At 41.8% G+C, this 12,861-nt stretch overlaps 1 protein-coding gene across 3 annotated transcripts in view; it reads left to right on the top strand.

Annotated features, from left to right (window-relative positions):
* DYSF (dysferlin) overlaps positions 1-12,861 on the top strand; it is a 441,189-nt gene that overhangs the window by 395,513 nt on the left and 32,815 nt on the right. For all 3 annotated transcript variants that reach the window (XM_077280344.1, XM_077280346.1, XM_077280345.1), the window contains one exon: positions 9,768-9,923. In XM_077280344.1, coding sequence (XP_077136459.1) covers positions 9,768-9,923 — 156 coding nt within the window. The remainder of the gene's footprint in view (positions 1-9,767; positions 9,924-12,861) is intronic.

Here is a 12,861-nt window from a genome sequence, read left to right as displayed (position 1 = left end):
TGGACAGAGTCAGACTGAACAAGACGCTGGGACCGACATCTCCGCTGAGCAGGCTCCACTGCGGCTGGAGATGGATGGGAGACCGCAGCGGAGATGGCTTGAGATTCTCCCTGTGCAGAGGCGGGATCTCGACCCCTAACACACACACTTATCTTTTTCACGGTTGTGTTGTCACACACTATCTGTGCAGTTTCATCAGTATTTTATGGTTTTCCTCTCCCTATTTCTACGGTTGAGCTCTGACGTCTTCTCACTGTCCAGATTCACCCACGTGGCTGCTGCATTCCCTGCTTGGCTTTTATACAGGTTATGACAGTTGCTCCTCATTGGCCGCACTTCCATTTGATATAAAAGCTGCAACACATTATATGGTAGCAGGGTCAGGCTGGGGTCACACATGCGTGTTTTACGTACGTAAGAGCGCAAAAACTACGTACGTAAAACTCGCATTACATACGGCACAATGCTTCTCAATGGGGCTGCTCCTATTAGCCGTATATTACGGTTCAGTATTATACGGCTTTCTACGGCCGTACAAAATCGCAGCATGCTGCGTTTGTCAGCGTATTGCGCAAATAATACGCCAATGAAAGTCTATGGGGGCGAGAAAAATACGGATTCCACACGGACCAGCAGTGTGACTTGCGAGAAATACGCAGCGCTGTTAGTGAAAAGTCGGTAATTCAATTGCCGGCTTTTCATTTCTCCTTCCCAAACCCGACAGGATATGAGACATGGTTTACATACAGTAAACCATCTCATATCCCCTTTTTTTTTGCATATTCCACACTACTAATGTTAGTAGTGTGTATGTGCAAAACTTCAGCGCTGTAGCTGCTGAAATAAAGGGTTAAATGGCGGAAAAAATTGGCGTGGGCTCCCGCGCAATTTTCTCCGCCAGAATGGTAAAGCCAGTGACTAAGGGCAGATATTAATAGCCAGGAGAGGGTCCATGGTTATTGGCCCCCCCGTGGCTAAAAACATCTGCCCCCAGCCACCCCAGAAAAGGCACATCTGGAAGATGCGCCTATTCTGGCACTTGGCCACTCTCTTCCCACTCCCTGTAGCGGTGGGATATGGGGTAATGAAGGGTTAATGGCACCTTGCTATTGTAAGGTGACATTAAGCCAGATTAATAATGGAGAGGCGTCAATTATGTCACCTATCCATTATTAATCCAATTGTATGAAAGGGTTAAAAAACACACACACACCTGTTTTAAAAGTAGTTTAATGAAATAAACACAGCGGTTGTTGTAATAATTTATTGTTCTCGCAATCCATCAGGAACACCCTCGCTTGGAAAAATAATAAACGCACAAGATACATACCTTCTGGTGAACCGTCTCGTCCCACGATGTAATCCATCTGAAGGGGTTAACTAATATTACAGGCAGGAGCCCTGCTAAATGCAGCTGTGCTCGTGCTTGTAATTCCCCGGCGAATGAATGAAATGTAGGTCATTGACCTACATTTCCTTCAGTCGCGGTGATGCTCCCCCTGGTGGATGTCCTCATATGACCTGGAGCGTGGGAAAAAGTTCCCAGGCTGCAGTTCATGAGAACATCCACCAGAGGGCGCCTCACCGCGACTCCATGTAAGTACAGATCCAGCTTTCCTTTCAGCACCCGGGGATTACAGGCACAAGCGAGTGGTTTATTGCAGCTCGTGCCTGTAATATTAGTTAACCCCTTCAGATGGATTACTTCGTGGGACGTGATCTGACATCAGAAGGTATGTATCTTGTGTGTTTATTATTTTGCCAAGCGAGGGCCTGGAAATGCATTGCGAGAACAATAAATTATTACAACAACCGCTGTGTTTATTTCATTAAAATCCTTTTTAATCATGTGTGTGTGTGTGTGTTTTTTAACACTTTCCAACAATTGGATTAATAATGGATAGGTGTCATAATTGACGCCTCTCCATTATTAATCTGGCTTAATGTCACCTTACAATAGCAAGGTGGCATTAACCCTTCATTACCCCATATCCCACCGCTACAGGGAGTGGGAAGAGAGTGGCCAAGTGCCAGAATAGGCGCATCTTCCAGATGTGCCTTTTCTGGGGTGGCTGGGGGCAGATGTTTGTAGCCACGGGGGGGCCAATAACCATGGACCCTCTCCTGGCTATTAATATCTGCCCTCAGTCACTGGCTTTACCACTCTGGCGGAGAAAATTGCGTGGGAGCCCACGCCAATTTTTTCCGCCATTTAACCCTTTATTTCAGCAGCTACAGCGCTGAAATTTTGCACATACACACTACTAACGTTAGTAGTGTGGAATATGCAAAAAAAAAGGGGGATATGAGATGGTTTACTGTATGTAATCATGTCTCATATCCTGTCGGGTTTGTGCAGGAGAAATGAAAAGCCGGTAATTGAATTACCGGCTGTTCACAGATATCGCGCTGAATGAAATATAAATACAGAATATATATATATGTGTCTCAATGACATATATATATATATATATATATATATATATATATATATATATATATATATATATATACTGTATATATGTTTTCCCTAACATTTGAGCACATAAATCCATTAGATGTCGGTTTTGCAAGCCTGCGCGAAAATCTCGCAGTACGGATGCCATACGGATTACATACGGAGGATGCCATGCACAAAATACGCTGACACACCCTGACTACGGATCACTATTTTGGGAACATTTCTCCGTATTACGGCCGTAGTACGGACGTATAATACGTGGCGTATTGTCTTACGCCATGTGTGACTCCAGCCTCAATCTTCTGTAATATGCAAAATGATTTGAATTGCATCGATTTTTTTCATCTTTAAATATGAATATTCAAAAATATAGGAATTCCCTATATTTTCTTCTTCAGATGGGGAGTAAATAAGCAGATAACTCTAACCAAAATCTGTATTTTAAATTTTGCATGAAAATCAGAGCATGGGGCAATTTCTGGAAACTGCTGATTCTACCGTGGAAATGTCACTGATCTTCTCGTGTGAAAGTGCTGGTTACATAGTGGCGCCATCAGTCTGACTTTTACGTTCATTTTCTGGTTTCATGTCTTGGGAGGGGAGAAAGATCAATCAAATGATGCAAGATGACTAGGTCTATATGGATCCTGGGAACACGGGGACATTGGCAGGAATCTGGCAAACCCCAACTAATGCCCGCTGATTGGGGTTGGAGGGATATCATCATTTTATATTTTTCCACTTGGATATTCAGTGCCGCTCCCATCCGGAGTGATTCATGGGTCACATGTGGGCTACCATTTCCTAACGATGAGTGAATAAATTTAATGCAAAGTCATGTCAAAATTTTAGAAATTTACTAATGCCAGGTAATTTGAACAATTTTCAATTTGTTTCATGTCTTACACCAATCGCATCATGTGGTGTAGCACAGCCAATCAGGAGGGACTATCATAGCCTTCATAAAAGCATAGGCAGGGAATGCAGCAGCTGCAGTATATTTTGGTGAATCTGGATAGTGAAAGCACGTCACAGCTTAGCCACAGAGATGGGGAGAGTTAGCAATAAATAACTGAATAAACTGTAAAGACAGAGTGTGTGACAGCACAGCAGTGAAAAATGGTCACAATAGGGTTAGCTGTAGCCATTTATGTTGTGGTCACATTGACGTTACTAAGGCTGTGTTTGTATTAAAGAGCTTTAAAGGGGTTGCATGCAGGCCTAGGAGACTATTCTTACATTACGGCAATTATTTCGGTGACTCACTCACGGAAATATTACTGAAGCCCCAGTGGATTGTGATTCTTCATTTTTTAGCCTCAGGTTTTGTAAGTGGAACAATAACAATGCTCGTAATGTTGACCAGCGTTTAATAGAAGGCTTATCTGAGGATTACGAGATGAGCATCGATGTGAGGATAAATCTGTAGCACTCATTATTTAGAAGGAAAAATGTGGCACTGCCAAAAGGAAAATAACACTATAAGGAAAGCGGAGAGGACTGTGGTCCCAGCGGGCTCAGGAGCCTGAAGCATAACTGGAAGAGCAGAGCGGTACACATGAGGAGGCAAGCGCCATATGCCCGTCATCATCCTTTCCCACAGTAGTTACTACAATACTCCATGCCTTTCACTTAAAATCCAGATATAACATTTATATAATCTTCAGTTTTATATAGCGCTAACATATTCCGCAGCTCTGTCCCTGATGGGGCTCACAATCTAAATTCCCCATCAGTTTGTCTCTGGAATGATGCTATGATGCCTGCCACACATGGCACAAGCATACATAAGGGATTTCTGCTCTCCTGTCTCTCCTGTAGCACATGTCAAGAACTAGAAGAATCATGGAAGTCATTAACCCCTTTCCGACATTAGACGTACTATCCCGTCGAGGTGGGGTGGGCCCGTATGACCACCGGCGGGATAGTACGTCATATGCGTTCGGCCGCACTCACGGGGGGGGGGAGCGCGGCCGATCACGGCCGGGTGTCAGCTATCGCAGCTGACATCCGGCACTATGTGCCAGGAGCGGTCACGGACCGCCCCCGGCACATTAACCCCCGGCACACTGCGATCAAACATGATCGCAGTGTTCCAGCGGTATAGGGAAGCATCGCGCAGGGAGGGGGCTCCCTGCGTGCTTCCCTGAGACCCCCGGAGCAACGAGATGTGATCGCGTTGCTTCGAGGGTCTCTTACCTACTCTTCGCTGCAACAGGTCCAGATCCAAAATGGCCGCGGCATCCGTGTCCTGCAGGGAGGTGGCTTCACAGCGCCTGCTCAGAGCAGGCGCTGGGAAGCCTAGAGCTGTGCACGTCAGATCGCTGATCTGACACCATGCACAGCAAAGTGTCAGATCAGCAATCTTACACTATAACATGATGTCCCCCCCTAGGGCAATGTTATAGTGTACAAACAAAAAATAGTCACATGTGTAAAAAAAAATTAAAAAAAAAAAAAAAAAAGAAATATTGTTCCTATAATTACAGTTCTTTATCTAAATGAAAAAAAAAACAATAAAAGTGCACATATTTAATATCACCGCGTCCGTAACGACCCGACCTATAAAACTGTCCCACTAGTTAACCCCTTCAGTGAACACCGTAAAAAAAAAAAAAAAAAACGAGGCAAAAAACAACGCTTTATTATCATACCGCCAAACAAAAAGTGGAATAATACGTGATCAAAAAGACGGATATAAATAACCATGGTACCGCTGAAAACGTCATCTTGTCCCGCAAAAAACGAGCCGCCATACAGCATCATCAAAGAAAAAATAAAAAAGTTATATTCCTCAGAATAAAGCGATGCAAAAATAATTATTTTTTCTATAAAATAGTTTTTATCGTATAAAAGCGCCAAAACATAAAAAAATGATATAAATGAGGTATCGCTGTAATCGTACTGACCCGAAGAATAAAACTGCTTTATCCAATTTACCAAACGCGGAACGGTATAATCGCCTCCCCCAAAAGAAATTCATGAATAGCTGGTTTTTGGTCATTCTGCCTCACAAAAATCGGAATAAAAAGCGATCAAAAAATGTCACGTACCCGAAAATGTTACCAATAAAAACATCAACTCGTCCCGCAAAAAACAAGACCTCACATGACTCTGTGGACCAAAATATGGAAAAATTATAGCTCTCAAAATGTGGTAACGCAAAAAATATTTTTTGCAATAAAAAGCGTCTTTCAGTGTGTGACGGCTGCCAATCATAAAAATCTGCTAAAAAACCCGCTATAAAAGTAAATTAAACCCCCCTTCATCACCCGCTTAGTTAGCGAAAAATTAAAAAAAAATATTTATTTCCATTTTCCCATTAGGGTTAGGGTTAGGGCTAGGGCTAGGGTTAGGGTTAGGGTTAGTGTTAGGGTTAGGGCTAAGGTTAGGGTTGGGGCTAGGGTTAAGGCTACAGTAAGGGTTGGGGCTAAAGTTAGGGTTAGGGTTTGGATTACAATTACGGTTGGGAATAGGGTTGGGATTTGGGTTAGGGGTGTGTCAGGGTTAGGGGTGTGGTTAGGGTTACCGTTGGGATTAGGGTTAGGGGTGTGTTTGGATTAGGGTTTCAGTTATAATTGGGGGGTTTCCACTGTTTAAGCACATCAGGGGCTCTCCAAACGCGACATGGCGTCCGATCTGAATTCCAGCCAATTCTGCATTGAAAAAGTAAAACAGTGCTCCTTCCCTTCCGAGCTCTCCCGTGCGCCCAAACAGGGGTTTACCCCAACATATGGGGTATCAGCATACTCAGGACACATTGGACAACAACTTTTGTGGTCCAATTTCTCCTGTTACCCTTGGGAAAATACAAAACTGGGGGCTAAAAAATGATTTTTGTGAAAAAAAAAGGATTTTTTATTTTCACGGCTCTGCATTATAAACTGTAGTGAAACATTTGGGGGTTCAAAGTTCTCACAACACATCTACATAAGTTCCTTGGGGGGTCTAGTTTCCAATATGGGGTCACTTGTGGGGGTTTCTACTGTTTAGGTACATTAGGGGCTCTGCAAACGCAATGTGACGCCTGCAGACCATTCCATCTAAGTCTGCATTCCAAATGGCGCTCCTTCCCTTCCGAGCTCTGCCATGCGCTAAATTGGTGGTTCCCCCCACATATGGGGTATCAGCGTACTCAGGGCAAATTGGACAACAACTTTTGGGGTCCAATTTTAACTGTTACCCTTGGAAAAATACAAAACTGGGAGCTAAAAAATAATTTTTATTTTCACGGCTCTGCGTTATAAACTGTAGTGAAACACTTGGGGGTTCAAAGCTCTCACAACACATCTAGATGAGTTCCTTAGGGGGTCTACTTTCCAAAATGGTGTCACTTGTGGGGGGTTTCAATGTTTAGGCACATCAGTGGCTCTCCAAATGCAACATGGAGTCCCATCAATTCCTGTCAATTTTGCATTGAAAAGTCAAACGGCGCTCCTTCCCTTCCGAGCTCTCCCATGCGCCCAAACAGTGGTTTACCCCCACATATGGGGTATCAACATACTCAGGACAAATTGGACAACAACTTTTGTTGCCCAATTTCTTCTCTTACCCTTGGGAAAATAAAAAATTGGGGGCGAAAAGATCATTTTTGTGAAAAAATATGATTTTTTAATTTTACGGCTCTGCATTATAAACTTCTGTGAATCACTTAATGGGTCAAAGTGCTCACCACACATCTAGATAAGTTCCTTAGGGGGTCTACTTTCCAAAATGGTGTCACTTGTGGGGGGTTTCAATGTTTAGGCACATCAGGGACTCTCCAAACGCAACATGGCGTCCCATCTCAATTCCAGTCAATTTTGCATTGAAAAGTCAAATGGCGCGCCTTCGCTTCCGAGCTCTGCCATGCGCCCAAACAGTGGTTTACCCCCACATATGGGGTATCGGCATACTCAGGACAAATTGTAAAACAACTTTTGGGGTCCATTTTCTCCTGTTACCCTTGGTAAAATAAAACAAATTGGAGATGAAGTACATTTTTTGTGAAAAAAAAGTTAAATGTTAATTTTTATTTAAACATTCCAAAAAATCCTGTGAAACACCTGAAGGGTTAATAAACTTCTTGAATGTGGTTTTGAGCACCTTGAGGGGTGCAGTTTTTAGAATGGTGTCACACTTGGTTATTTTCTATCATATAGACCCCTCAAAATGACTTCAAATGAGAAGTGATCACTAAAAAAAAATGGTGTTGTAAAAATGAGAAATTGCTGGTCAACTTTTAACCCTTACAACTCCCTAACAAAAAAAAAAATGTGTTCCAAAATTGTGCTGATGTAAAGTAGACATGTGGGAAATGTTACTTAATAAGTATTTTGTGTGACATATATCTGTGATTTAATTGCATAAAAATTCAAAGTTAGAAAATTGCGAAATGTTCAAAATTTTCGCCAAATTTCCGTTTTTTTCACAAATAAACGCAGGTAATATCAAAGAAATTTTACCACTATCATGAAGTACAATATGTCATGAGAAAACAATGTCAGAATCACCGGGATCCGTTTAAGCGTTCCAGAGTTATAACCTCATAAAGGGACAGTGGTCAGAATTGTAAAAATTGGCCTGGTCATTAACGTGCAAACCACCCTTGGGGGTAAAGGGGTTAAACAGTACTGAGCAGTGTACCTGTAAATCTAGCACTAGCTAAACACTAGAAACCCGCAGATTGGAAGACGTTATACAGCTGTACTTACCAGTGTAGCCATGAGTCCAGCACTGATGTGAGATAAACATTCACTAGAAAACAGTTACAGCATCTAAGACATTATACATCAGTACTGAGCAGTAAACCTGTAAATCCAGCACTGAGATGGTAGCTCGAGGTATCTTTGTCCAAACTAGCAGATTTATTACCCTTCATAAGTATTCATCATAAGCAATTGTATATCCTACCAGTATAAGGTAGAAACAGAACAAAAATAGTCCACGCAGCAATATGGCTCAGCCGTTCAGATATCGCAGGGCTTAGTCCAACTCTGATCAGGACTGACCAGCACAACAGTCCAACAAAAAAGTTGAACCGCACCCTGCAATCATAAAGCCTCTGTGGACATAAGGGCGCACGTCAACACCAGGGGGTCCATCCCAGATAACATTCCATATCCAAAAAGAATCAAAAAGACAGCGCCACAATGGACAGTGAAAAAGTAGCTTACATTTTATTCTGCCTCCTGCGGCGACGTTTCGGTCAGAAGACCTTTATCGTCGCCGCAGGAGGCAGAATAAAATGTTAGCTACTTTTTCACTGTCCATTGTGGCGCTGTCTTTTTGATTCTTTTTGGATATGATCAGCGCAACTGGTCTTTCCACATGGCCACACAGACAAAGACAGAAGCAGCTGAGCTGCCTTAAATAGGCCGTTCAACTCCCGGGGTGGAGATATGGCAACAGTCAGTCCCACCCACCATTTCCGACTGCTCCTAGAACCCTGGCCCATGCTGCCCCATAAAATAACTGCTCAGCACTAACTGCCCTGGAGTCAGTTTCCTGGGATTTACATCACCGAGGCTAACCACCAAATCTCACATGGAGGACCTGTCCAATAGCAACCTCACAACACCTACAAGAAAGCAGTATGAAGGACACTATACACCAGCACTGACCATTCTAGTTATAAATCCAACACTGGGAATATATAAACACGTAATATAAAACTGTAGCAGCATGGGGGACATTATACAACAATTTTAAGCAGTGTTGCTGTGACTTTAACACTAGGATGAGATAAACACCTAATTAGATGCAGCAGCATGGTGGATATACAGCAATAGTGTGCAGTGTATCTGTGAATCCAGCACTATAATGAGACCTAAGCTTACTATAAAGCTGCAGCAGCATGAGTGGGCATTATACAGAATTACAAAGCAGTATTGCTGTGAATCTTTCCCTGGGATGAGATAATCATTTAATGAAAGGAGGAAGGAAGGATGTTACACAGCAGTACTGAATCATGACTCACATGTGTTATCCTCTACATGAAACCCCTTTAGGTACTTGTTTAATCTCTCAATCCTTCAGTTAATAGCCGCAGAATAATGAATAGACATTACTTTATACACCATAAACCCTTTCACGCTCAGTGACCTCTGATTTTAGCAGTCGTATTGTATGATGGGCAGCCAACCTGTAAAGCCTTGTTATAGTCCATCTTGGGATGAATCCTTTCTAAGTGTAGGAATAAGGAATCTTTGATACATTTTGGAACTCTTAAAAGTTTTTCTTCTAGGCTAACAGGAATCTTCAATCATGAGTGATCGGATGCTACGTGTGTTCTTCATACTTTTTTTCTGTTTTACTATAATTATAGGGGTCCTTTAAAATATACACCCTACCTGAGGATCCATCCCTTCCAATGCCTCCTCGACAATTCGTTCAGCTGCCGGCTAAAGGGTTACAAGACTGCCTGGTCAGGGTCTACATTGTCCGTGCATTTGGCCTTCAACCCAAGGATGCTAATGGCAAGGTGAGCATCATGAATAATGGAAACTCTTACACAAATATAAAAACAAATATATTAAAACGCATAAAAAAAGTAATCTACTTGTAAAAAAGCTATCTCAAATGAATGAGAAGCGATGCACACAGTGACTTTTAATCCAAAGGATGCCAAAGGGGACCTAAAGGTTTGCTTTCAGGTGTCTTTGTATACAGTGGCTTGTCAAACTATTCAACCCCCTCTCCTCCCCTGGCTTTTTACCTTTTTTTTGTGATATTACAACCTGTATTTTAAATATTTTTGTAATCTGATTTGTGTGTGATACATCAGCACTAAATAGTCTAAGTGAAGTGAGAAAAATATTGGCATAATTTAAATTTATGGGATTAAATAAGCAAACATTGGCATGTGCATATCTATTCACCGCTTTTGCGATAAAGCCCGTAAAAATTTCTGATGTAAAGAATTCCCTTCATAAGTCCCATGCTTAGTGACAGGATGTCCACCTTTGTGCAATCTAAGTGTCACATGGATGTCAGTCTATACACTTTACCACTAACCAAACAACACCAAGTAGATCTCTAAACAACACCACGAAGACCAAGGAGATCTCCAAACAACACCATGAAGACCAAGGAGATCTCCAAACAACACAATGAAGACCATGGAGATCTCCAAACAACACCATGAAGACCAAGGAGATCTCCAATCAACACCATAAAGACCAAGGAGATCTCCAAACACCATGAAGACCAAGAAGATCTCCAAACAACACCATGAAGACCAAGGAGATCTCCAAATAACACCATGAAGACCAAGGAGATCTCCAAACATCACCATGAACACCAAGGAGATCTCCACACAACCCCATGAAGACCAAGGAGATCTCCAAACAACCCCATGAAGACCAAGGAGATCTCCAAACAACCCCATGAAGACCAAGGACATCTCCAAACAACACCATGAAGACCAAAGAGATCTCCAAACAACACCATGAAGACCAAAGAGATCTCCAAACAACACCATGAAGACCAAGAAGATCTCCGAACAACACCATGAATACCAAGGAGATCTCCAAACAGCACCATAAAGACCAAAGAGATCTCCAAACAACACCATGAAGACCAAGGAGATCTCCGAATAACACCATGAAGACCAAGGAGATCTCCAAACATCACCATGAACACCAAGGAGATCTCCACACAACCCCATGAAGACCAAGGAGATCTCCAAACAACCCCATGAAGACCAAGGAGATCTCCAAACAACCCCATGAAGACCAAGGACATCTCCAAACAACACCATGAAGACCAAAGAGATCTCCAAACAACACCATGAAGACCAAGAAGATCTCCGAACAACACCATGAATACCAAGGAGATCTCCAAACAGCACCATAAAGACCAAAGAGATCTCCAAACAACACCATGAAGACCAAGGAGATCTCCGAATAACACCATGAAGACCAAGGAGATTTCCAAACAAGTTAGGACAAAATTTTTAAGGAGCTACAGAGTTTCCAAGTGCTAAACCAACACAGCTCCTCACCCCAAGAACACCATCTCTACAGTGGAATCTGGTGGCAGCATCATGGTGTGGGGATGTTTTTCAGCAGCAGGGACAGGAATAATAGTCTGAGTTGAGGGGAAGATGGATTGTGCGAAATACAGAGATATTCTTGAATAAAACCTGTTTGTCAGTGATTTGAGACTGGGACGGAGATTCACCAATTCCAACAAGACAATGACCCAAAGCATACTGCTAAAGCAACACTGGTTTAAGGGGAAATGTGAAAAATGTTCTGGAGTGGTGTAGTCAATGTAGAATCTGTGGCCAGACTTGAAGATTGCTGCTCACCAGAGGAAACTTAACATGAAGGAGCCGGAGCAGTTTTGCCTTGTGGAATAGGCAAAAATCCCAGTGGCAAGATGTGGAAAGCTCATAGAGACTTATCCAAAGTGACTTGCAGCTGTAATTGCCACAAAAGGAGGCTCTACAGAGTACCGACTTTAGGGGGATGAATAACTACACACGCTGAAGTTTTCAGTTATTTTGTCCTATTTGCTGTTGGCTTCACAATAAACAGAAAACCAAATGTTCAAAGTAGCATGCATTATATTTACATTAACTGCTGCATACCATCAGATGAATGCCAAGTTAGAAAGGACCTTGGTTCAAGGGTTTTCAACTACATTACTTTTGTTAGATAGGGGCAGTATTATAGCAGTTATATTCTTGTACATAGGGGGCAGTATTATAGCAGTTATATTCTTGTACATAGGGGCAGTATTATAGTAGTTATATTCTTGTACATAGGAGCAGTATTATAGTAGTTATATTCTTGTACATAGGAGCAGTATTATAGTAGTTATATTCTTGTACATAGGAGCAGTATTATAGTAGTTATATCCTTGTATATAGGGGCAGTATTATAGTAGTTATATTCTTGTATATAGGAGCAGTATTATAGTAGTTATATTCTTGTACATAGGTGCAGTGTTATAGTGGTTATATTCTTGTACATAGGAGCAGTATTATAGTAGTTATATTCTTGTACATAGGAGCAGTATTATAGTAGTTATATTCTTGTATATAGGGGCAGTATTATAGTAGTTATATTCTTGTACATAGGAGCAGTATTATAGTAGTTATATTCTTGTACATAGGGGCAGTATTATAGTAGTTATATTCTTGTACATAGGAGCAGTATTATAGTAGTTATATTCTTGTACATAGGAGCAGTATTATAGTAGTTATATTCTTGTACATGGGGCAGTATTACAGCAGTTATATACTTGTACATAGGTGGCAGTATTATAGTAGCTATATTCTTGTACATAGGAGGCAGTATTATAGTAGTTATATTCTTGTACATAGGAGGCAGTATTATAGTAGTTATATTCTTGTACAGAGGAGCAGTATTATAGTAGTTATATTCTTGTACATAGGGGCAGTATTATAGTAG

The sequence above is a fragment of the Ranitomeya variabilis genome, chromosome 1 (genome assembly GCF_051348905.1).
Source record: "Ranitomeya variabilis isolate aRanVar5 chromosome 1, aRanVar5.hap1, whole genome shotgun sequence".
NCBI classification, from domain to species: domain Eukaryota; kingdom Metazoa; phylum Chordata; class Amphibia; order Anura; family Dendrobatidae; genus Ranitomeya; species Ranitomeya variabilis.
This window is presented reverse-complemented; position numbering and strand designations above follow the sequence as displayed.